This window comes from Erpetoichthys calabaricus, chromosome 10 (assembly GCF_900747795.2).
Source record: "Erpetoichthys calabaricus chromosome 10, fErpCal1.3, whole genome shotgun sequence".
NCBI lineage: Eukaryota > Metazoa > Chordata > Cladistia > Polypteriformes > Polypteridae > Erpetoichthys > Erpetoichthys calabaricus.
The window spans coordinates 3685744-3712559 of NC_041403.2; the positions used below are offsets into that span (position 1 = coordinate 3685744).

Consider the following 26816-nt stretch of genomic DNA (forward strand, 5'->3'; position numbering starts at 1 on the left):
TAGTTTAAAATGGGCGTTTGACCCTCAGCAGCACAACCTCGTGCGTCCCCTACTCCCTCTGATCTCACATCGTGCGGGAATACGACGATGAAACGCGGGCGGGACTCGTGGCAGTTGGCCGCTGCGAAGGTGCGACTCCCGGGAGGTCAGTCTGAACTGTCCGTGCTGACAATCCGATATAAAAAAAAAATATCACGGATGAACCCCGCCCACCGCCAGGCACGCGAGCGCCCCGTTTTCTGATTTTCATAGCCACGCCTCCCTGAAGAGCGCGCTCTGGATTTCAGTCGCTCAGGTCGCGCCGTTCACTGCAGTCCGTCAGATTAATGCGACAGACGCGGAGATCCAGCGAGATGGCTTTGCTGAACAGGCGGCAGGCTTTGGGGAGTCGAGGAGAAAAGTTTCGTTTTCCCAAAACTGGCGCCGAGTTTTCAGTTTCGTTTCAGGACCCGAGAGCACAAGTTGGCATTTCTCCGGGCTGCGTCTGCAGGCTCAGGGCGTCATTTTGAAAGAGGTGACAGAAGAGGAGGTGTTGAGAGAGCATCTTAGAGGACTGAAATACAAAGAAAAGGAGAAAAGCAAGAGTAACGAAAGAAGGAGATCGGGTGAAAAAATAAAGAGGTAATTTAAAAAAAATCAAAGGGGTCTGGCAGGGGGCATTTGGACAGCGTGAAAAAGTGCGGAGCTGTAAATGAGAGACCCCGAACACCGCTGGAGCCGCGATGGGGAGCGACGGTCATTAGCGGATGAGTGGACTGATTTTAGACGGGGACCCGCAGTAGAGGTCTGCAACCAAATTTAGACAAAGAGTCGGGTACAGGAGCATTAATGGTAAACATCGGGGTCGGGCCGTGTTCTGTTTAAATGTGTACATATATCTATACATGTATATATTATATATCTATATCTCTCTATATATCTTATATTAATTTTTATTCCAAAAGATGCACTTATTTAAAGATGGGCTTATCCATCCATCCGTTATCCAACCCGCTATATCCTAACACAGGATCATGGGAGTCTGCTGGAGCCAATCCCAGCCAACACAGGGCGCAAGGCAGGAAACAAACACCAGGCAGTGTGCCAGCCCACCACAGGGCACACACACACACACCAAGCACAATTTAGGATCGCCAATGCACCTAACCTGCAAGTCTTTGGACTATGGGAGGAAACCGGAGTACCCGGAGGAAATCCAACACGGGGAGAACATGCAAACTCCACGCAGGGAGGACTCGGGAAGCGAACCCGAACTTACTGCAAGGCAGCAGCGGTAACCACTGCGCCACCGTGAGATGGGCTTATTTTCAGGGGATATCTTATATTTATTCATGTACAACAATATACATTTATCCGAATACAGTCATGTTATCTTCTTCTGTAATATCGTCATAACTCTCCACATTCAAACCCTGAATTCCAGCCTGAATTTCTTGCTACTCCAGCCGCTTTTAGGATCCTCCAGGATCGAGGTGTATGCTTCAATGTTTGACGAATGGTTCAATGTAGTGAAGCAAAATGCCGACATTCAAATGTATTCGTGGTGGTTTTATATCCAAGTGTCGCATGTTCCCCATCGTAGTGACACGATCGATTTTAAAAGTCTCACATCTTCTGTGCCATCTTTTTTTTTTTTTTTTTTTTTGCACCTTCACAATACCATCAGAAGTTACAATGGCGTATTTGTGCCACAGAGAAGAAAAAAAAAAGGACATAATGAACATGTCCTGTGGTGGGTTGGCACCCTGCCCGGGATTGGTTCCTGCCTTGTGCCCCCCTGTGTTGTCTGGGATTGGCTCCAGCAGACCCCCGTGACCCTGTGTTCGGATTCAGCGGGTTGGAAAATGGATGGATGGATGAACATGTCTGTTTTGTGATTAAAGTGGAAAGTTCGGCTTTAACCTCGAAATGTCCACTTTCACCTCGTAGTTTACTTGATCATTAAACGTCGTAAACGTCATCTTCAAACCGCCCCCGTTGTTAATCGTTATGAACTTCTGGGTGTCCTTCTGACCCGACAGCGGTGATCGCCACACACAACACGTCACATTTCTGATATTCCGCTCTCTGCACTTTTAGAATCCTTAGATTTACACTTGATGTCACTTTCATGATGACGTGCATTAAATAAAGATGCTATATTTTACAGATTAATTGTTAACTTTGTTTAATTAATGAATCCTGCTAATAATGACACACATGAGGGTGACACGGTGGCAGAGCAGGTAGCACTGCTGACTTTCAGGGAGTCACGTCGCTGGTGTTCCCTGCCTGGAGTTTGCATGTTTTTCCTGGTGGGTTTCCACAGTGGGCTCAGATTTCCATCTAAAGACATGAAGGTTTGGGGATTTTGTGACACTAAAATGACGCCAGTGTGTGTGTTTGTGTTCACCTTGCGATGAGCTGATGCCCCGTCCAGGGATTTTGTTTCTGCCTTGCGCCGATGCTGCTGGAACGGGCACATCCCCGGACTGATGGATGGAATCATTAAACATCAGAGATATTCTGGCAAAGTCCTCGGAATTTAATGGATGTTTCGGGCACACGCGTCCCTTAGGCGCCTTACGTTTCAGCTGACGATCTTGAGGGCTTATTTTTCGGGGAAACACGGTATGTGTGTGTGCTCTACAATAAAAAGACTTCATAAACTTATTGGTAAATTACACAAAAATCCACTAGATGTCAGTATTACTCAAATTAGGCGCTAGCTTATCGGCAGTATGAAATCCAAATCAATAAAGTTTATCAGTAAACAGTATCAACAAACTTCTAGTAAAGTACATTGATGTAATACCATAAACTATTACTGAAAGAATATAAATAACACTAAGGCACATTCCCAGCATTTAAACGCTAAACAGTACACTTTAAACAATTTTGCATCTTAAAGTACAACAAACATACAAAACAAGTCAAACACAAACGAACCCACCGCTGCTCATGAACGCACACTTCTTATTAATTCAGGACACTTCTGACTCTTAGTTATTACAAACAAATGACTACTGTAGTACACGTGCATCTCTTTCACTTTTTAAACATCCCATAATATCCATCCATCCATTTTCCAACCCGCTGAATCTGAACACAGGGGTCTGCTGGAGGCAATCCCAGCCAACACAGGGCACAAGGCAGGAACCAATCCCGGACAGGGTGCCAACCCACCACAGGACACACACACACACACCAAGCACACACACGGGACAATTTAAGACCGCCAATGCACCTGACCTGCATGTCTTTGGACTGTGGGAGGAAACCCACGCAGACACGGGGAGAACATGCAAACTCCACGCGGGAAGCAAACCCAGACAGGTCTCCTAACTGTGATGCAGCAGCGCTACCCACTGCGCCACCGTGCCACCCATCCCATAATATGTGCTCTCTGAATTGACTATCTTACTCTTCTTTATTTATTTATCTGGTTTAGTATTTGTTATTGTCTGTTTTTTCACCTGCATTATTATCATTCTTTAAATTATTTAATTATTAAATATTATTTATTGTATCAGTATGTTGCTGCTGAAGAATGTGAATTTCCCATTGGGATTAATAAAGTATCTATCTATCTATCCATCTATCTATCTATCTATCTATCTATCTATCTATCTATCTATCTATCTATCTATCTATCTATCTATCTATCTATCTATCTAGTACAATGCTATATACTGTATACCTTGCCGTTCTTTCTTAAACTCTGTGAAGTACCTTGAGCATGGGAAAGGCGCTATATAAATAAAATGTATTATTATTACTATTATTATATGTGCTCTGGTGCACCTTGAAATGTGAGCCATGTCACTTATTTATTGCTGTCTCTCTAACAACAACACCCTACTACTATTGAATATTTCCAAATTAAAAGTACTTAAAGAAGGAAAAATAAGACAACTGCAGTGGGTTGGCACCCTGCCCGGGATTGGTTCCTGCCTTGTGCCCTGTGTTGGCTGGGATTGGCTCCAGCAGACCACCGTGACCCTGTGTTCGGATTCAGTGGGTTGGAAAATGGATGGATGGATGGAAAATAAGACAAAGAGAAGCCAAAAGGCAGAAGAGCCGAGTCTCCAGTGCGCATTCACAGCCCGTCACTTTCCGCACACTTTATTGAGTTGTAGGTTTAATATTAAGGGGATACATTTGCTCTTTCTGCCCGTCAGTCTACACTCGATAACCCATAATGACAAAGTGGAAACGTGTTTTTAAAAAGTTTAGCAAATTTGTTAAAAGTCAGAAAGTGAACTCTCTCTCTCTCTCTCTCTGTCTCTGTTTCATTGGAGTATTCAGACCCTCCATTCACTACGTTGTAGAAGCCCCCTAGATAACAGTTCCAGTTCCAGCTCTGAGTTTTCTTGGTTAAATCTCTACAAGCTTTGCACACCTGGATTTGGGAACTTGATCCCATTCTCTCTGGCAGATCCTTTCACATTCTGTTAGATTGTAAGCTGCCATCTTCAGGTCTCTCCGCACATGTGCTATGGGATTTAAGTCTGGGCTTTGGCCGGACCACTCAGTGATGTTTCCTGAAGTGACTTCAGTGTCTGCTTGGCTGTGAACTTCAACTCATGAAGCCATCACCCTGAGCTGCAGCAGGTTTTCTTTACAGAGCTCTCAGTTTTTGGCTGCATTTGTTCTTCCCTCCATTCTGAGCAGTCCCTCTGTCCCTTCACCACCATAGTGTGATGCTGCCATCCCCGGTGCTTCACCAGAGGGTGGTCTTCTCCAGACACAGTGCTCAAAGAGTTCAATTTTTGTCTTATCAGACCAGAATGACTTTTCCCTCACGCTCTCAGGGTCTTTGAAATGCCTTTTTGTTAAGACTGGCATCCATCGAGCCCCTTCAGCATAAGCACCTGATTGATGAGAGCGACTGAGATGGTCCTTTTCCTTCAGACAGGTTCTTTATTCTTAGCTGAGGCTCTGTTAGAGTGACCATTGGGTTCTCGCTCAGCTCCCTGTCCAAGGCCTGTCATGCCCTGTTACTCAGTTTGGATGGACTGCCAACTCTAGGAAGAGCCCAGGTCAGGTCTGCTGGGGGGGCTGCACTGGTATAGCACGTTGCCGCCCCCACTACACGATGAAACAGCTGAGGATCCTGGTTGGCAACAGGGCAGACACGCTATCCAGTCCCACCCTCCAGAAATGACCCCTTATCTGTCAAACCCAGGTGTTACGTGGGCGTCCCCTTGGCCTGGTCCTCAACTATAAGGGTCCTGCAAACCGGATCCCCCTCAGGTAATGGCGCCACATGGCCTGTAGTGCCGTAACTGACCCGCCCTCACAATGCAGGTCATGTGCCTCATTTGGGACTCCGTGAGCAACACAAAGTCACACCAGCGGGACCCAAGGACCCTCTGAAGAACCACACATGAAGGAGTCCAGTCTTCGTCTCCGGTCCCATTGACTCCAAACTTCTTCCATTTCAAAATCTGTGAGGCCGCTGTGCTCCTGGGAACACCAAAGTCTTTAGAAATGTTTTTACCCTCCTGCCCTGATCTCTGCCTCAAAACACAATTTGACCGCAGTGGTCTTCAGAGGTCCTTGGACTTCATGCAGAAGGCGCCCTTGTGCAGAAATTGATTTGGCGTCCTTCATAAAAATGACTTTGTTTGACCAATTTCAAGTTTTGTATTCCATCTGTACCGAGGCAACAGGACATTAAATCAAATATAAGGATAAATCCTGAACCTTAAATGAAAAGGATGAAGAAATGCTGATGCATACACAATACTTATTTATTAATCAGGCAAAATATTACAAGAAAACAAATGACAAAAACACATTTTCACAGTCTAATAAAATAATTACAAAAATGCTATTTACAATGGCACTTGTGGGCGGCACGGTGGCGCAGTGGGTAGCGCTGCTGCCTCACAGTATGGAGACCCGTCTGGGTTCACTTCCCAGGTCCTCCCAGTGTCTGCGTGGGTTTCCTCCCACAGCCCACAGACATGCAGGTTAGGTGTGTGTGTGTGCCCTGCAGTGGGTTGGCGCTCTGCCCGGGGTTTGTTTCCTGCCTTGTGCCCTGTGTTGGCTGGGATTGGCTTCAGCATAACCCTTTAGTTAGGATATAGTGGGATGGATACTGGATGGATGGATGGCACTTTTCTAGCCTTTGCACTGGCAGACCTTTCGATGATATTCTACTCGTGTATAATTTATCGAATTCTTTGTTTTCTATTGCAATTGTTGACAAATTCGACAAGCGTTATTGGCTCATCGATGATCGTTAGTCATTTTCTTATCATTTTTAATTGAGAAAAACGTCTTTCTGCAGATGCAACTGTAACCGGCAGTGACAAAGGAATTCTGAATGAGAGAGCTGCATTTGGAAACGAATCGATTAAATTATTATTGCAAATAAAATTCAGCACATCTCTCGTGCTCACATTTATATCCAAAAATATTGTAAAGATTTGAATTCCTTGAAAAAGAGACGGACCATCTCTATCATCAATTCATTTTAGATGTGAATGCTTCCAATGTTTTAGGATTTCACTTTCATTCCAATTTAACAACAAACTTCTTTGTAATATAACTTTAAATGTACTAAGGGGCTTCACCCCAACTCGCCTTCACTTGCCAAACGTCTTCACCCGTCTGACGCACCCCAAGGAGACGCGGCCGCTCCTCCGACACCCCCTCTTAAACGGTGAGACAATGGCAGACACAAACAGTTTATTGTGAGCTCCTCTTTGCTCGATCAGCTGCCGCACTGCTGTGTGATCTTCATCTCGCACGGCGCACTTCTGTCATATCACCCGTCTCCGTATATTTGATCTCTTTTCACTTTTACTTTGTCATCAATATTGCATTGAATTTTGATTCCGTGTTTGGACTTGCATCGTGACAACACGACGTATAACTGCCGTGAGTGGATATCGTTTCTTTCTCTCTACGTGAACTGTGTCTGACAATGGCATTCACACGAATGAGAAACGACTGAGCCATGGGCGTGGCTGTAAATGTTCTAGATGTGGGCGGGACTTTTCCAAATCTCTTTGCATAAAATCTCATCTCGTGGGATTTCACTTTCACCAAACAACAAACCTTTTAGTTCTCGCAGATACGCCTCTTCATTGGGAAGAAACACCACTTTTTTTGTCCCTGATGGCAACACAAATTATACGATCTACAAGTCTACAACTTAAAGTTTAAATCTGAACAATATATTCGATCTCTTTTTGCTGTTCCGAGTTATAATTTCCGTTTGTTTGCACTGATGTGATCTTTACTATCCTTTTTAAGAGACTTTCAAATTGTCATTCTTCCATTATCTCTAAACTGCTCTGCATGTTTATCACGAAGACGTTTTTGAATTCTTTACGACGTTCTGCTTTGTCTTCTACTCTTTGTGTTTTATTTCCATGATTAAATCTCTTGGCACAAAGTCTCGTCTCGCAGGATGTCTCTCTGAGAAAATCACGTCTCGTCTCCTTCCAACCTTCCAAGATGTTCTCTTATAACAGAGAGATATCATTGTACTTCTCTAAAAGCTGAAATCATTCGCTTATCGACATTATGGTTGAATCAATTATTGCTCAATAAAATGTTTTAAAGGTTAATTTTGTATCTGTAGATAGATAGATAGATAGATAGATAGATAGATAGATAGATAGATAGATAGATAGATAGATAGATAGATAGATAGATAGATAGATAGATAGATAGATAGATAGATAGATAGATACTTTATTAATCCCGATGGGAAATTCACAGAGTGCATTTGGCTTTTGATTTGTAATTAAAACATTGTTTTCTTCTTTGCTCTCTTACGTTATCATAAAATCAGTAACGGCGCACTGCTATAATGATAACGTGAGGTGAATACACTTGACGTGATAGTTTTCCTCCTCTTTCTCTGTACGTTTATCACTTGTTTGCTCAGACGTTGATGCCCTTGCTCCTTCCTGAGCTGCTCTTCTTTTCTCCACCCTACTGGCCCACTTCTTCTCTTCTTTCATCAGCATTTTTTCGCGTTAAAACTCATTAAGTCCGTGTTTGTGCTGCAATTACTTAGTACGTGTTCCTTAATTTTTCACTTAAGCTGACACTTAAGTCTTCAATCTGCCTCCAGAATGATTTAAGATATGAAGAGGTAGGGGAAGTGACGGTGAAGGTGGTAGGGATGAGAATGCATACGCTGTGCTGCCCGCTGCTGAGACTTGAAAATGGCGCCCACACACATGCACCGCACTGCCGCCCTGCTGGTCGCTGCTGAGAGTTGATTCTACAATAACGTAAAATAAAAATTAAAAGAGGAATAACCTTGGAGGTCAACCATCACCCCGATAGCGGATAGCAGACGTCACGTAGTATATGTGCACCAAATGTCAGGTCAACAGTTCAAACAGTTTGTGGTTTAAAATCCTGGACAGACAAACGGACAGCCACGGTAACAAATTATAAATAAAGATGTTGGTTCAACGTGTATTTCTTCTGTGCTTTTTATTATCGATGCAAATGATTCATCTGTCCTGAAATCATTCAAGTAATCTTTAAGCTTTTTTATTTTTTCGAGAGCTTCATTGAAGTTAAAATGTTAGACTGAGTGATGCCATGCTGAGTTCACATGGAGCAGATCACGAGGGAGAACTTCGTTACCCCAACTAGGCAATCGAGAACTTCCAGGAACGTTTAAGTGTAGCTACCCAAGGGGTAAGAGAGGGGCGAGGGTTCTAAAGACTTCGTGGAAAATCCAAGTTGATTCTTAGAATATTTTAATCCGCTAATCATTGCATTTCCAAGAAAGGGCACCAATACAATGGAGTGGCTCTCGATGGCTCTGAGCGGCGTGTCTGGACCCACCCTCCTTCCTTCCATCCATCCATCCATCTTTTTCTTTCTTTCTTTCTTTCTTTCTTTCTTTCTTTCTTTCTTTCTTTCTTTCTTTCTTTCTTTCTTTCTTTCTTTCTTTCTTTCTTTCTTTCTCTTTCTTTCTCTTTCTTTCTTTCTTTTTTCTTTCCCTCCCATGGAGTCAGCCAATATAATCGCAAAACTGCACCTGCTGGGAGAAACCTTTTAAATACCCCAGAAACAAAGACCACCATACAGTAAGATCTGTGCTGTCATTGCATCGATTCCAGTAAATCAGTTAATTTAGAATAACTTTGTTGCTCCATATTTTGACATGGTTCTAGGAAAAATGCGCACAATGGGAAAAAGCTTCATTGTGGGTTTTTTTTCCGGCTATCCTTTGGTGCCCCTCCAATAATAGCGCCCTTGTGCCCACCCACTTTGCTGGCTCTGACTTCATGGTCTTGTGACTCGTATGCCCTTCCATACTCTGGTGGATACACAAGTGTGTTTTCTAAATGACGTCCAATCAATTCAAGTGGACTCCAGTGAAGTTTTAGTCGCAACTCCAGGAGAATTAAAAACAAAAAAGCAGGCACCTGAGCAAAGGGTCTCCATGAGATTTTAGGTTTTGGATATTTAAAATAAATTTGCATTCCTCTCTGAAAGTGTTTGCACTTTGTCATTATAGACTGTTGAGTGTACACAAAAAATATTGTAAATGTCTCCATTTCTTTAATAAAGCATGCAGAATGTGAAGGGGTCTGAGTATTTTCTGAATCCCCTCTAATCTAATTTTAATTCCATCCGGGGGGGTAAACATTAACATTTAACATTATACATAGTTATTGTCTGTTTTTCACCTGCATTATTATCATTCTTTAATTTAATATTATTTATTGTATCATTATGCTGCTGCTGGAGAATGTGAATTTCCCATTGGGATTAATAAAGTATCTATCTATCTATCTATCTATCTATCTATCTATCTATCTATCTATCTATCTATCTATCTATCTATCTATCTATCTATCTATCTATCTATCTATCTATCTATCTATCTATCTATCTATCTATCTATCTATCTATCTATCTATCTATCTATCAAAGTAACTTAAGATGAAGCAGAAGGGAAAGCCAGGGAGTCTAACAGACACAAGAACACCAATTACAGATCAGAAATCATGACAGACACAAAGCCACAGGTCAAGTGAGAACTTCAGGACCTCATTAAATACTGAAAAGCTGTATACTTAGGGGGTCCTGCCTCCTTGGGCTCAAACCACTCATAAGCATCAGCAGTGAACAACAGAGATCATTGTGGTACGTACTACAGGCTAGAACTGGTACTGATAAAGATGTCAGGAACTGCCCACCCAGCTGGCCTTGGGGAATACAGGTGGGCTGTTAAGAGGCCGACAGCTGGACTGGGGGTGAAGGGTTTTACATTGATTTGTAACCAGTTGCACCAGGGGCCTCATGTATAAACGGTGCGCAAAAATGTTATGTACAAACGCTTCCACGCTCAAATCGCGATGTATAAAATCTAAACTTGCCGTAAATCCACACACATTTTCACATTAACTCCAACCCTGGCGTACGCAAGTTCTCTGCTCGGTTTTGCAGACTGGTGGCACCCAGCATCAAAGCAGTGCTACTATTCCAGTGTGGTGTCCCTTTCTTTTTTAGATTCACATCCCTGACGCAGCTTTATAAATACACTGAAATTAACCGCATATTGTTTATTAGTTTAATGATTGTAATTAACCTGTAACAATATAATGGTCCACAGAATGGCCAAACTATTCTAAATACAATAGCTGCTTTAGCGTTGTTACTCTCACTGCACCTTCTGCTTCTTCTTCTTTCAGCTGCTCCTGTTAGGTGTTGCCACAGCGGATCATCTTTTCCATATTACTCTCACTGCACCACTCAGAGTATTTATATCACTGTATCTGAGTGTGAATCACAGATCTACAGCAGCTGATCGGAATGAGAATTATCAGGATACAGCATCAAACACACGCTGCCTCAGCCATAATGTCTATTTGAACTGCTCCCATATGGCAAACGCTTCAGAGCCTTTCCTGTGCAGACCTCACAGTTCACAAACAGTTTCATCCCAAGAACTCTAAACGCACTAAATCAGTCCATCAAGTGCTCCTTGTAGAACTGTCTATACTTATTAGTACAATCACCTCACTGTAAACTTGTGATACAGTTGTAATATTACACAACCTGCGCCACTTTATAAAGCGTGTATTTACATAAGATGACAATATCATTTTTAAGATGAAATACAGCAAAATATGTTTATTATATTATACAGATAAAACTTTAACTTCATTTAAATAATCTATATTGTTAATAATTAAACATGTGAGGACACGGTGCCACAGCGCTAGCGAGGAGCTGGTGCCCCGTTCACGGATTGTTCCTGCCTCGCGTTATATTCTTGCTGGGACTGGCGTGACACTGGAAGGATAGATGGGTAGAATAATTAAACACGTGCCACAAAGATATTTTAATGTTCCTTAAAAGTTTTGAAGAATTGGTGTTCTAAGCTTACAGATGGCTTAACGTCTATTACAGAGCTGATTGTGTGGTGATTGGGTATTTGGAGAAAGAAAAGTAAGGACAGGAATTGGAGGTTAGTACGTTTGAAAGAGACAGGACTGCGCTAATAAAGTACTTCATCGAAGGTCGCGCACGGCGCAGCAAGCATCTTGCGGGAGGCAGGAAAAATCTCTGGACAGGACACCAGCTCGTCACTATTACTGCGCCACTGTGTCCCCATGTTTAACAACATGCTTTAACTCCTATCATCATGAAAATAATATCACATATACATCTCAGTATTTTAATTATTCAGAGAGCTGTAATATCACAAATGTAATGGATTCTGTGTCCTGTCGGAGGAAGAGAAAGCCCATTTAAGAAGCAGGTACTGATTCACACACACAGAGCACATAGAAGATCAAATACAAAACAAAGCATTTAACGTGCTACTTTAGTTACGATGGGATTTGAGAAACTAGTAAATTAAATGATTTAAAGATGAACTTTATGATGTTCTACTTTAATGACAAAATAAACTTTGTGACTAAAGTGGAAATTGACATTTCATGCTTTTTTCCCTACTGTGTGCCTATTTTTTTTTTCTCTGTAGCATAATAAGCTTTCATAAGACACTCAGACGGTGGGCTACGACTCCCCTTTTAATGCCGACTTTGATATGTGATTTCTTTTTTATTTCGGGCACTGTGCGACTTTGTGAACTTGAGCTTTCGAGTTTCTCCGACATGCTATGTCACTCGATCAACTTCCTTTTGTTGTTCATATCACTGTTTAAACCAATAAATAGTTTGTTTTTCTTTGCCTCCACTTGGTATTCGCTGAAATTCTTCTATTTTCCCCCTCGTGCTTTTGCCATTGCCTTTTCACAGAATGCTGAGCTTAAGGGCTATTTATATTGATTTGCATATTCAAAGAGGAGGAGTTTGGGAGTGGCAGCAGGCGCGTGTACGTGCGTCACTTTTCAAACTGACCGGGATTTATGGAGCAGAAGAACATGAAAGTTGGCGTTCGCACAGATTTATGCATCTGGATTTTTTTGTGCGTACGCACCCTTCTATGATTTTGACAAAAAGTTAATTCAAAAAATTGTTTCTACTGAAGTTTTACAGTAAAAGTGTAACTTTAAAAAGTATTTGTGTGTTAATTTCAAAGCCAAAGAGAATGAAAATGTATAATGCTGTAGCGGTCCATTGCTGCTAAGATTCACACCCTTAGCGGCACTGGACCGCTAAAGATTTTGGGAAAATATGTGCAGTAGCGGTCTCTAACCCTTGGCCTGATCTTCCCCTGAACATGCAAGAAATTGTTCAGTCACAAGCAGCCAGTCATGTATGTCAGGGTTTGAGAGAGGACCCGGGGTGAGGCCTGACCGCATACATTATAGGGAGCTTCAAGGGGCACTCTATCGCTGCTAGTGCCCGAGACATATGTGCCCAGGATCCTACAATATTATCATGATAGCCTTATCGGTGGTCACCTTGGACATACGAAGACTCTGTTCATAATACTGGAGGTGGCATGGCCCTGCCTCTTTATGTTCCACCTACCAAGGCCCACATACACAACACACACTGAGTAATATCTAAATACACTGAGCACTCACCCCAGTGACCAGCGGAGGACTCACCCCAGCCACTTGGGCTCATGGCTGTCTTTCTCTTTCCAGGTGTCGTCATGTCTTCTGTCATTCCACGGCTGGACAAGCAGACGGAGAAGCAGCTCCTCTCCCTATTTGAGGGGCACGTTAAGTTCAGCCTGCTCTACAAGGGCAGCCTGCATGGCTTCAGTGTGTCTGATATATTCCAGAAGAGCATTAATCAGGGCTGCATCATGATGGTGGGCTACTTGGCAGATGATGTCATAGTGGGAGGCTGCACAAGTCAGTGGCTCAGAGATCAGTATGCAGCATTCAAGGATGAAAAGGCCTTTTACTTCTACATTGAGCAGTCTGAGCTGGATAGGACCTCTGTGAAGTCTGTCACAGCTACCATCAACATGATCAACTTTGAGAATGGCCTGAAGTTCCATTTGTCCAAAACAAACACTTCAAAACTATTTGCCACTAGAGTTGACCTGGAGGAAGAAGAAAAAGTCCTGCAAGAGCTGGAGGTGTACCGGGTGGAAGGTGAGCCATAGGACGGGGGGGCATGTTGGGTCAAGGTATGAAACATGAGGAGGTCCCAGGGGACAAAATTGTAGAGAGCTGATAAAAATACATTTTAGAACACATTTATAGTGTTCTAAATCAACAGTCAGCTGGGCATGGCGGGGTGGGTCTTGATGCTTGAGTGGCATCTGGATGGGCGGGGATAGATGCTTGAGTAGCTTAAGAGTTATAAATCAATCAGGGCCTGTTATTTGGTTTTGCAAGAAAATGTTCTACAGTACAGCTGGCATAGATGCTTCATGAGATGGGCGGGGCTAGAAGCTTGAATGGCAGCAGACTGGGCGTGGTTATATGCTTGAGTGGCAGACGGTAGGATGGGACTTCATGTTTGATTGGCAGCTGGATGGGCGGGACGAGATGCTTAAGTTTTATAATTCAGTCAGGGCCTGTTATTTGGTTTGCAAGAAAATGTTATGCAGTACAGCTGGCATAGGTGCTTCGTGAGGTGGGCGGGGCTGGATGCTTGAGTGGCAGCTGGCTAGCAGGCAAAGAATTGAAGTACGGCTGTGACTCGGTTAATGACGTCCCACCTAACGACCCTGTGCTTTACTGACGGAGCTCCTGTAGAGACGCAGCAAATGAAACTGCATAGTGTCAGCACCGTCATAAGGGGTCACATTACAGGATTAATATTGTTTTCTGTGTTTTTTTATTGAATTATTCATTTTATATGATGGATGTATTATGCTAATGTTAGGTTTGGTACTTTTAGGTCAGGTTAGTTTAGGGTGGGTTATGTCAGGTCGGGATACTTGAGGCATCAACGGCGGAAGTGACACAAAGGCACATCCCAGAATGCCGATGGCACACAGAAGGCAGCAAAAGTCATCAAAGTCAGTGCAGCAAAAATGACATCAGACAAAGACCCAGCCCCCCCCCCCCCCCCAAATTAATATACGTCAATACACTTAATGATGAAATGCACTGGTCAGACCTGAATGCTGTCATTAAGCAAGACACGGCTGTACCGTCGCCCCTCGGTATCGGGGGCCAACCCTGGACACACCCGGAAGCTGCGGTCCAAAAGAGAATGCAGTCAAAATTGGAAGCCATTAGGAAAAATCCCCTCCATCCTCCCTAGGAGGCGCTCTCCCTTGGAGCTCTTTTAGCCACCACGGTGTGTGCCACGAGTCGTCTCTGGGGGGCTTCTCAGGCAATTCATTGCTTCACCCAGACATCCCAGACTAATGCTGATGCTCTACGCTCATTTTTACATTTTCTGCACAAAATTCATTTGTTTATTGATTGTATTATTTGTCCTTGTGGGTCTTTATATTTGTCATTTATGCTTCTGCTGCTCTAGGCATCTAAATTCCTCCCCGGGTTTAATAAAGTTTATCTAAACGAATCAAATGTCCAACTTTTCAACTTGAGCTTCATAAGATGGTTTTATAATTTGTCCTGAGAGGATTTGACAATAACGCATGCGAGTAAGAATGTCCTGGGACCGTGGACACATGACAGTGACGTTTGCCTGGGGGTGTCCACCTGTCTGTGACGTGTAACCTGCTCGTGTTTTTACATTTCAGACCTCGGTGACCTGCTGGACTCCCCCTGGCGAGAGCTGTACTGGGATGAAGAGTAAGTAGTCGACCCCCAACTCATGGCAGACCCCGAGTGGCACTGTGCTTAACCAATCGAGCCAATCAGCAAGGACTGCCCAGTGGCTTAGTGGTTAGCACTGCCACCTCCTGCAGTTAGGACAACAGTGTATGTGTTGTGAATAATGAAGGCGAAAACGGGCAAACATTAGAAAAAGCTGGACGAGAACATCAGCCCAACAACGCCCACCAATCCTATCCAGTTAATTCTACCCAAACTAACACCAAGTAGAGATGTGAAAGTCCCTAAAGGCCAGCTCTCCACCACTCTGCTTCGTCACTTATTCTAAATAGGTCTGTGCAAAATCTGCCCTTCACAAGTTTCCACCGATGTCCCCGTGTCCTCGTTGAACTCATTTCAAAGTCACCGTCGTGATCCTCTGGACCGACTCCCTTCATGATTTCAGACACTTCAGTCAGGTTTCCCCTTTTGCTTCATTTAATCTCTTCTCCTGCAGTCCTCATTCAGCTTAGGCCATCTTCTCAGGAGGTTCTCAGCTGCGGCTGCTTTTTAATTTTGAAATATGGAGACCAAAACTGAAGACGGCACTGCAGAAGAGGCCTGACCAGTGCGTAACCGCCTTGGACTTGGACTCCACACATCAGGGCGCTATATAACCTGATGTCACATTAGCCTTCTCGATTCATCCTGATTCATCCTAAATTCTTCTGCTAGGACATACTTTGGATTTTCAGATCTCCCATTGTGCATTCAGACTTCCTATTGTCGGAGCGTAAAATATGCCAAACATTCTCCCTTTGAAAGAAGGCTCTAGGAGTTGAAGGACAGGCGAACAGAGTCCTTACTGCAATAAAACGATAACGCGGACTCAACCCAATTAGGCCAAACTGAGCTGAGCCCCGAACAGGCCAAGAGTTCTTGTTCTTTGTTCTTTTATTTATTTCAACTTATATACAATTTCTTGTATTAGGAATTTGTTAGTTTTCTAATACCCCTTAGGGTCAGACATTGTGCAGCGCCCCTGGAGCACTTACAGGTTAAGGGTCTTGCTCAAGGGCCCAGCAGAGTAGGATCTCTTTTGACAGTGACGGGGATTCAAACCAGCAACCTTCTGGATACCAGCACAGATCCTTAGCCTCTGAGCCACCACTCCGCCCCAACCCAGTTTATATCATCATTTCGACCTCCTCAAACAGCTCATTCGTCGCTTATCTTACTCCAGTTGGCCCCTACCAATATTTCTCGTGTTGTGCCATTCATTATCTTTTCTCGCTTCCCTTATTTCCTAGCCAGCTTTCAACTGGCAGGTGTTCCCCCTTCTCCGACCTCGGACTATCTCCTTTCATCATTCTCCCCCTTCTCCGTCCTTCTAGTTTATTATTTTATTTTTTCCATAAAACTCAGTTTTCTTAAAAGCACACAATTCAATATTTTCACACAAAAATCAGCATAAAAACACATGTTGCTGTGTGCTGTGGCTGTGAGTTCACCGTGTCTTGTGGCTTGAGCTGCTCACAGTTGGCATGACGGCTGGCAAGGAATGCATGGTAGGCTGGCTGCCAGGCTGTCTTCACGAGGCAGGGGTGGCAGCAGAGGTCATGGCTGCAGTGCAATGCAATCTGGTTTGTACATCTTGTCATCCTAAGTGGTGGTCCTCCCAGCTGAACGTTGAGTAGGTGCGTCAGCTACACGCGATCAGCTGATGCTGGTACCTCACTTTCGTTTCAATCTCGATCTCCAGGTCATTATAAAATTCATCGATGACACGACTGTGGTGGGTCTCATCAGCAACAACAACAAGTCAGCATACAGAGAGGAGGTGCAGCGGCTAACGGACTGGTGTAAAGCCCATAACCTGTCTCTGAATGTAAGCAAAACAAAGGAGATGATTGTTGACTTTAGGAAGACTAAGAGTGACCATCTGCCACTGAACATTGACGGCTCGACTGTGGAGGTCACCAATAGCACCAAATTCCTGGGTGTCCACCAGGCAGAGAACCTCACCTGGTCCCACAACACCAAGAAAGCCCAGCAGCGGCTCTACTACCTGTGTAGGCTGAGGAAAGCCCATCATCTTCCACCAGCTACTCTAACAACATTCTACAGAGGAACCATAGAGAGCATCCTGAGCAACTGCATCACTGTGTGGTTTGGAAATTACACGGTCAGGGATGGCAAAGCCCTACAACAGATAGTGAAGACAGCTGAGAAGATCATCGGTGTTTCTCTTCCCTCCACCATGGACATTTACACCACACGCTGCATCCGCAAAGCCACCAACATTGTGAACGACCCAACACACCCTTCACACTCACTGTTTACACTCCTGCCATTGGGAAAAAGAAACCAAAGCATTCAGGCCGTCACCACCAGAATGTGGAGCAGTCAGACTCCTGGACACTCATGGACCGGACTGATTTCTGTGTTCTGTGTTCTGTTCTGCAGTGATGCACACGTTTGCACATTTGACTCACATGCACCTTGTTATATACTATGTGCCTTTATGTTACATGTCGTGGATTCTTCGTTGTCCTGTGGTCGATGTAGCACCATGGTCCTGGAGGAACGTTGTTTCATTTCACTGTATGCTGAACTACTACATTATATATGGATGGAAAGACAATAAATACTCTTGAATCTTGAAAATCGGAGTCCAACAAGTTGGTTCCAATTCAGAGATAATATGCAAAACGTCGTCTATGGAGTATTTTGCTTTGTGCTTTCGCTTCGATCTCTCACTAGATGTCGATGTCATTTTTGCCGTTGTTTGCTCTCCGCTACTCATGCAAGCGCAGGGAATCTCGGACAACTCGACAAAGCTAACTTTCCTTCTAGTACAGAGAGTTGAACTAACACGTAATGGCGGGTCTGGTCACCATTTGCTGTTAACTATCGCCCTCCACCTCTCCCGTTGACAAAAGTCGACATCCGCCTTAAAAGAGTTCAATATTGGTGGTTTCGTTCTGAGCTTAATTAAAAAGAAATATGGCATATGCCTTTATTGAACGATTTGCTTGGCATACCTGATTCGTGTTAAAGCTCACACTAAGTTTAATGCTCATAAAAGACCGTACTAAGTTTTATATCTATTCATGCCAATACATGAGTACATGACTTTTTATTTTCCATACTATGTGAAATTCTTTACATTTCCTTCCATCATTTTCATCGTTCACATATCTGCCCAAGCCTGTCTGCTGTCCGAGTCCCTCTGTATCCTTTTAGCCGATTCTCCACTGCCTGCCCGTCCACCAGGTTTGGGTTCATCTGCAGCCTCCTCTTGTCCGATCCTTCATGGATATTAAAAAGAGCAGCAGCCTTAGCACTGACCCCTGCTGGACACCACTCTGTACAGCACCTGATTCTCAAGCAGATCCTTGTAGGGATGGGCGACTCCACTGTTTTTGAAATTGATACTATTTTATGTGTCAGATTTCTAATACCGATATTGAGTATTTTTTAAAAAAACATAGGAATTTGCTTTCAAATTACTCTAATAATACATGTGAATTATATTATTTTATTATTTTATGATTATTAGACTGCAGTGGGTTGGCACCCTGCCCGGGATTGGTTCCTGCCTTGTGCCCTGTGTTGGCTGGGATTGGCTCCAGCAGACCCCTGTGACCCTGTGTTCGGATTCAACGGGTTGGAAAATGGATGGATGGATGGATGATTATTAGATAATAATAATTATCTAATACATGTGAAACAGGCAATCGCTTCATGAATGTACTTAAACGGATACCCTTAGAACATTTACAAAAAAAATAATATTCCCACATTTGCATTTTCTGTTATATTCTGCCCTTCTGTTTTATCGAGAGAGATTTTGTCATATTTGCCTCGCAATTAGGAGACCCGGGTTTGCTTCCCGGGTCCTCCCTGCATGAAGTTTGCATGTTCTCCCTGTGTCCGCGTGGGTTTCCTCCCACAGTCCAAAGACATGCAGGTTGGGTGGATTGGCGCTTCTCAATTGGCCCTAGTGTGTGTGCTTGGTGTGTGTGTGTGTGTCCTGCGGTGCGTTGGCACCCTGCCCGGGATTGGTTCCTGCCTTATGCCCTACGTTGGGTGGGATTGGCTCCAGCAGACCCCCGTGACCCTGTGCTTGGATTCAACTGGTTGGAAAATGGATTAATGGATGGATTTTGTCATATTAGCTTTACATTTAGCTAAATTTCAGATTTGTTTTTAGAAAGAGTAATACTGAATAGTACTAACACTGAAAGAATAATATTTTTACGCTTAATGTTATTTTGCCTCTGCAGGTGCAAGGCAAGACTACACACACACACATACATCGGGAGCCAATTTAACATCGTCAGTCCACTGTTAAGTTGTCAAAATTCGAAATGTAAAGACCCAGTGCCCAAAAGTTAAACATTTAATTCAACAACTAGTTGAACCAATTAGTCCACCAAACATTTTACGTTTTTCCTCCTCACGCTCTTCTTTTACGTCTTCTCTGTCTCCACCTAGTGGCCCAAGAACAGAACATAACATCCACCTAACCTAATGGAGGAAACAGGAGCAAAATACAATTTTAACAAAACAAAGTTAAGCAGAAAAACGATATTTTATAACACTAGATGGTCGTACTAATGCAGTTAAGATACTTTTAAATCCACTTAACTTGTAAAATTAATATTTTTATTAACGTTTACTCAGGCACTTATTATTCGGAAAGGAAAAGCTACTTTAAGTGAAAGTTTTCATCTTCAAATTAGGCATAGCTATTAAGTATTTTGCGTAGTCTTAAGGCTTATTATGTATATTCGTTGTACTGTACCCTTCGTTTTAATTAGCAGAAAAAACAAAACGGACAGAACTCGTGACAAAATACTCGGACAGTGATGCTTCACTATTATGTGTCCTCCATTATGCTAACAACGGGCTTTACGTTTCCTAAGTATTAATGAGTGCTAAACAGTAAAGTGTTTTGCTCAGCTAAAAAGTCTTCAGCAAACCCCCATCTACACGATCCTGCTAGCGGCACAGTTACCTGAATGACGCCTCTTTGAAACTCTCCTGCAGCCTCCCGTATGTGGCGCTGATTGCCGCTAAATCGCCGGGCTTCAGATTTGCATCGCTTTCGTGTTTTACAAACGTCTTTCTATTGAACAGCACGTGTGCTTTTTAACTGGGCTGCTTGATTTGCCACTGGTCTGCTGATTCTTCTCACAGATGTTCCATCGGCCCGCTGTATTCCTTTCCATCTGTAAAGAATAGCAGCACACAACTCTCTGCTCTCGGTCTGACATTGGCGTACAGTCTGCGCTTGCGCAAGGGGCGGGGTTCAGGGCGCGGGTGCGTCACAGCGCGTCTGCTCATTTCAGTACGGGAGCGCGGCAGGCGAGTTAGTGCCTTCTATGTGTTGGCAAGAAACCCGCTACTGTATCTTACAGAAAAAAAGTAGTCATTGATATTTGTGAGGATTGAAGTATCGATTACTGTGGTATCGATCTGCACATTCCAAGTTCTTTGCGCCGTCACCCTTTGCTTCCTGTGTTTGAGCCAGTTTTGCACCCATCACCACACTGAATTCCACTCTTCTTTTACTTTGGTCACCAGCCCTTCATGTAGGACCTTCTGAAAGCCAAGTAGATAATCTCATATGCACCTTCCTTATTGTGTTTGTCTGTTGCTTCTTTAAAGAATCCCAGCATATTAGTGAAACACGACTATCCCCCACAAGTCAGAACCCATGTTGATTGCTCACTAACACGCCTGTTCTTGCCAGATGCTGCTTGTTGTTGTCATTAATAATTCCAATAATTTACCCATGATGCACATTGGTCTCACTGTCACCTAGTAACATGGATCTGCCCCATCGCTCACAACAAGGGTGACAGCCTCTGTCTAACCATCCCTACCATAAACGCAGTCTTGTTGAGATGGTGGTCCTTTCCAGCAGGTTCTCCCATCTCAGCAGAGGACTCCTGCACTGAGTGACCTTTGTGTTGTTGGTCGATGCCCATCTTGTTACTCAGTTTGGCTGGTCATCCACCTCTAGGGAGAGTCCTGGTGACTTCCAAACTTCTTCCATTTCACAATCTTTGAATCTTCTGTGCTCCTGGGAACACTCAAAGGTTTGCAGATGGTTTGAGCCCCTCGCTTGGATCGATGCTGTGCCACAATTTGATCGCAGTGTGCCATAGAGAGTTATCCTTGTACTTCATGGCTTGGTTTTAGTCCTGACTCACAGTGTCAATTATTTGATTTTTATCTGCACAACACGCTGTTCCCTGGTGGCATCACCAGGCTGTAGAGATTCTGGTTCTCTGCCTCAGGCCCTGGAAGGTTTATGCAGCAAAATACAAGAACATCCTAGAAGAAAATCTCATGAAGTCTGCACCTTGGGAGAAGAACAATAAGGCCACAAGCCCAAGCATAAAGCCAGCGTTACACAGACATGACTTTAAAACAGCAGTGCTGGGTCCCTTCAGGTGAACTAATGGCTGGCCAGTGTGCACAGTGACAGTCGGTCACCTCACATTCAGACATGCCTGTTAGATTTTGGGGTTTAATTCCTGCCCAGACACAGTAAGGGGGCAGCATGGCGCCATAGCAGGTAGTTCTGTTCTAGGACTGCTTGGGTGGTTGTCCTCTCCATCACACACCTGAGCCCACTTGTCCAATATGACGTACCGGCAGCCCATCACTAACTGATGTCACATCTCTCTAATGACACAGCAGCTCCAGGCAATGGATGGACCTGACAAGGTGGGATCGAGTTGTTCTCATTTTCAATATTTCAAAATGCACCAATGGTCAGACTCCAGATGGGCATAAATAAGATGTCACATGTCCTCTATGGGCAGCTGCTGTGATAACAGTAATTAAAGGGTCACATGATGTCGTCACCATTGGTGTGATGTCTGAAGGGGAGTCCCACTGTGCCATTTTATGCTCACTTACATAAGGTCAGCAGCCCACTGAAATGCCCAGTTATTGCCCCATAGTGGATGACGGCTAAGGAGTCAAATTAGAAAAGCAGGCCCTGGGCACTGTGGGCAAACCTCTTTGGTGTTTCTTTTCATCTCAGACCCTCACCCTTTGTTGTCTTCATGCAGGATAAGGGACCAACTGAAAAACTCCATCATCAACTACAAGCCTCCCCTTAACTTGGTCTCCAAGACAAAGGTCCTGCTTGTGGGCCCTGTGGGTGCAGGCAAGTCGAGTTTCATCAGCTCAGTGGGCTCTGTTTTTCATGGTTGGGTTGCCCTCCGTGCAATGGTGGGCACGGCGGCGCAGAGTTTTACCAACATGGTAAGAATCATTCATATCTTTTAACTTTAGAATCTGAGTCATGACTGGCATAAGTCAATCCGTATCCAAACTTTAGGGGCTTCTCCTGTAAAAGCTCTGCTGTTTTTATAGCGCCTTTATCTCCACAGTTTAGATCATACAACATCAAAACTTCACAAGCTGGAGAACAGAACCCGCTGGTTCTGTGTGACATGATGGGATTGGGAGAAGAAGACCTACCAGGGGTGAAGGTGAACGATGTGCTGCAGGCAGTGAAGGGGCATGTGCCCGAGGGGTACAAGGTGAGTAGTCGGTGGTTGTCTTCCTCTCGTTTAGTAGAATTTATAACACTTAGAGTCCCTCACTTTCTATATTTCTGGAACTTTTCAGATGTCTATCTACTCTTAAAACCGCATCCACATTTTTGTGTCTAGCATACTGAACCCTGCCATTGGAGTTAGAGGGGCTGGCTGCCTGGGGTGAGGCTGTTTAGTGAAGGCCTCTGCCTGCTGTTTGAATCTCTTTGGAGGCCAACTTCCTTAATTAATATTTTATTGTTTTATGTTGGAGGTAACAGAGTTAAAGATGTGAAGATTTGCATTGGGTGTGACGAGGATGGACAGGATTAGAAATAAGGACATTAGAGGGTCAGCTCAGGTGAGACGGTTGGGAGACAAAGTCAGAGAGGTGAGATTGTGTTGGTTTGGACATGTGCAGAGGAGAGATGAGGGGTATACTGGGAGAAGGGTGCTGAGGATAGAGCTGACGAGTAAGAGGAGAAGAGGAAGGCCTAAGAGAAGGTTTATGAATGTGGTGAGAGAGAACATGCAGGTGACGGGTGTAACAGAACAAGATGACGAGGACAGAATGATATGATATGGAAGAAGATGATCTGCTGTGACAACACCTAATGGGAGCAGCCGAAAGAAGAAGAAGATGTTAATACTAGTGGAACATGTGGACCTCTGGTCCTAAAATAAGGAATAAAAACGTACACATGGTGTTCTGGGGGATTATCAATGGAGGCTTAAGGTAAGGAGATGCTGGTACCGCCTATGTGTTCTAAATCGTTTCTTTTTTCAGTTCCTGTTGAAATTCTAATGTGTTTAACTTGTATTGCTGGTTCTTGTTGAGCAAGCTGAACATTTCAAAATTGGCAATGCATTCTTTTATAATTAGTATGAACAAACACCACCCCACTGTGAGCACATCTCAGATCTAACTGTCAAAAGACGTCCTCCTCAACCCAACATTGATGTAAGGATGTAAAAGCATGTTTGCATATGGCGGACGTTGTGAGTATTTAATGATCTCCTTGTTTGTCGCCAGACATTTCTCTCTTGCTGTCGTTCTTCATTCTGTATTGTGGCGTATGTGTGGCATGTCGATGAGCCGCAGTGATAGCCATCTGCTCAATGGCTCCATATTCAGGCGTACCCCAGGGCATGTCGAAGATCACAGCCCGATGAAGCCAGCAGGGCCACCTCATCCACAAAAAGCAGAGGGGCACTCCTGAGGCCACCAGACTGGACCCCCTTTACTGCACCTAGAAATTCTGGCCATAATAATCAGTGACAAAGGGCACACCAAGCGGGAACGAGTCTGACCAACTGGCAGCAATGCAAACCAAGCTCTCGCTCCAGTTGTACGAGGACTGAACAGGCTGACCAGATACCCCATACTTCCAAAGCACCACCCAAGAGGACCCCCCATGTGGGACCCCATCGTAAGTCCACAAAACAACATGCTGACTGGTTGGTCACACTCTGATGAATCCTACAATATCATTGTGAGGGTAAAAAGCTGGTCCAGCGCTCCACAGCCGGGATGAAATCCACATTGTACACCTGAATCTGAGGCTCGACCAACAGCCGGACCCTCCATACCTGAACACTGAGGACTAAATGGCTAGAAATGTCATTAAATGTTAATCGAATAAGTGCTGCAGCCTTTAATAAGCAGTATGCATACAAATATTAAAAGAAACATTCAAGTGAAAAGACTTTCTAAACAAGAGTAAACCTGACATTATTAAAAACAAGAAGTGCAATTCCTCACACAGTAACACACTTCAAGGCGGAGCATAAATGCCAACCGCACACATGGCACATTCTGTTCATCTACTATGAGGCCTTTGTAACTTCTAGATCAGGGGTCCCCAACTCCACTCCTGGAGGGCCGCAGTGGCTGCAGGTTTTCATTTTAACCCTTTTCTTAATAATTGCAGTTTTTGTTGCTCATTAACTCCTTTAACATTCATTTTAATTGGCTTGTTGTTTAAGATTTGTTCCTCTGATTTGCTTCATTTCTTTCCTTAAATGGCACCCAAACAGAAATGAAACGTAAAGTGAGTGGGCCAACAGAAGACCACCTAACTCTGGGCCTTAAACTCCAAACCATTTCACTCCAACCAGTTGCTTAATGAGGCTCTGATTCTTGTCGTTCATTAAACCCGTTCTTTAACTTGTGGTCGCTGAATTCGAGAACAACAGAAGGCGGACACCAATAAAAAGTAAAAAGCAATTTCTTTATTCTTGGTGAGAAGAGGGAGGCTGCAGGACCTGACAGCTCAGTTTGTTACAGGCAGCCTGCTCAAACAAGGAAGTTAGCTCAGTTTTATACCAGTTTGTTTCCTAAACAATAGGAGGAAGTATGTCAGTTCAATCTGACGTCACGCAGAGTTTGCAAGCAGCTCAAGATGACACATTCAATCAGTATGTGCAGAAGTACACGGTAGTCAGCATGCCCAAAGTCCCAGGCTCCCCATCCAACTTAGGCTATGCCAGCGTTTCTCAGCCTTTAAGTATTTGCGACCCGAGTTTTCATAACAGTTTTAATCGCCCCCCTAACATTTTTTTGAAACCCTAATAAAATTTATTCCTATATTTTTTGCTGCAGATACACCACTACAAGTTTAACATTTCCCTACGAATAGCGAAATTACGGCACATATGGCAACATTTGCGCCCCCTTTTTTGTTACCCTAGGGGGGCGCACCACACAGTTTGAGAACCGCTGGACTATGCAATTCAGCAATGGCTAGTTTTACAGAGACAGCACTTTGCTAACATGTACTTCCGTATTCTTCTGCACCATCAGGGTGACAACACTTCAGCGGCTATGTGGCAGTCACAATTTAAGAATCTTTTCTCAGCTTCTTAAAGGATTAATGCTATACTGTCGGTTAACTCCTTGTAGACGATTGTCGTGAAATCGCTTCAAACCACTTCAGGCCTGAATGAATCGCAGAGGTGGCGTATGTATCCTGCCAATGCCAGTTAATGCGTATTTGATACGTACCAAGGATCGTATTGGAAGCGACGGTCACACCATCTAGCAGTCATAGTGGAAACTACATCCGTCTGATGGAAGCGAAGTGTTGCCGTGGCTGTGCACATGGATTTTGGCTGCTAATTTTGAGAAATTGTCCAAATTTGAGGTAGGTTGTACTAAGATAAAAACACGTACCAGCTTATTGTTTGCTTGTGTGCTATATACAATTAACTTAATTATATGTACTGTATATCCACTTAATTTAGCATCTGCTTGACAGCAAAAACACAAATAATATCTTTTTTTACATAATTGTAAATACATAAAGGCAACAAGGGGTTAATGCACAGCACATTCTTATTATAGCTTACATTTTGCACATAATGATCATCGCACATAATAATTGATTATATAATATCAAAAGCTACCTTCAAAGTTAGTTTAGTACATTTGTCTTACACTCTGACTGCTTAGCATCTCTATTGGGTTACATTTTGATCGATTGGCTTAATTCAAGTTATTCTTTCTCAGACTCCATGGCTTGTTGCTTCTCTCTTTCTTGATTTTCTGTTTTCTGTTCAAATGTTTTGAGGACCCGAGCAGATCAACATTCTTGAGACCCTCACCTTTCTTTATTTTCAGATACTGTATGATGGTCACTGGTTGTTTTGGCTCATGTGGTATCTCGTGATTGTTTGGCGGCTAATTAAGGAAAGAGAAACAATTGAGGGGTCTGAGATTTCAAGAGCAAATCAATGAAAATGAATTCAAAAGACGTTAATTAGCAGCAAAAACAGGTCACTGATTAAGAAAAGGGTGAGAATGAAAACCTGCAGCCCTCCAGGACCGGAGTGGGGGACCCCTGTTCCAGACTAATGTGCTGCCCAAGTGCCCGCAGCCCTGGCACCTGCCCCTGTTGGCACATCTTGTAGTTCATAACCGCCCTGGACGAGCAGCAAGTGAGGAGGCAGACAAGACCTTCAGTCCCAGAAGTGCGCAGTGCTTATTCTATAAAAAGAATTAAAGTGACGGTGAAGGCTCTGACGCTGCTGAAGTTGCCATCTTATTAGCACCAGGGAGCGTCTGCGACTCCAGCCATGGCCATTGGTACTCAAAAGCAAGTAGCGAAGCAGAAGTGCATTCGTAATGTAGATAATACAATAGATACAACGAAAAGTGAGCATTGCAAACA

General features: G+C 43.8%; 1 protein-coding gene across 1 annotated transcript in view; it reads left to right on the forward strand.

Annotated features, from left to right (window-relative positions):
- Positions 1-375: 375 nt before the first annotated feature.
- LOC114658704 (interferon-induced protein 44-like) overlaps positions 376-26816 on the forward strand; it is a 33556-nt gene continuing 7115 nt past the window's right edge. Inside the window, exons 1-5 of the mRNA XM_028810741.2 lie at positions 376-621; positions 13040-13498; positions 15070-15121; positions 22177-22372; positions 22501-22653. Coding sequence (XP_028666574.2) covers positions 13048-13498; positions 15070-15121; positions 22177-22372; positions 22501-22653 — 852 coding nt within the window. The 5' untranslated portion in view covers positions 376-621; positions 13040-13047. The remainder of the gene's footprint in view (positions 622-13039; positions 13499-15069; positions 15122-22176; positions 22373-22500; positions 22654-26816) is intronic.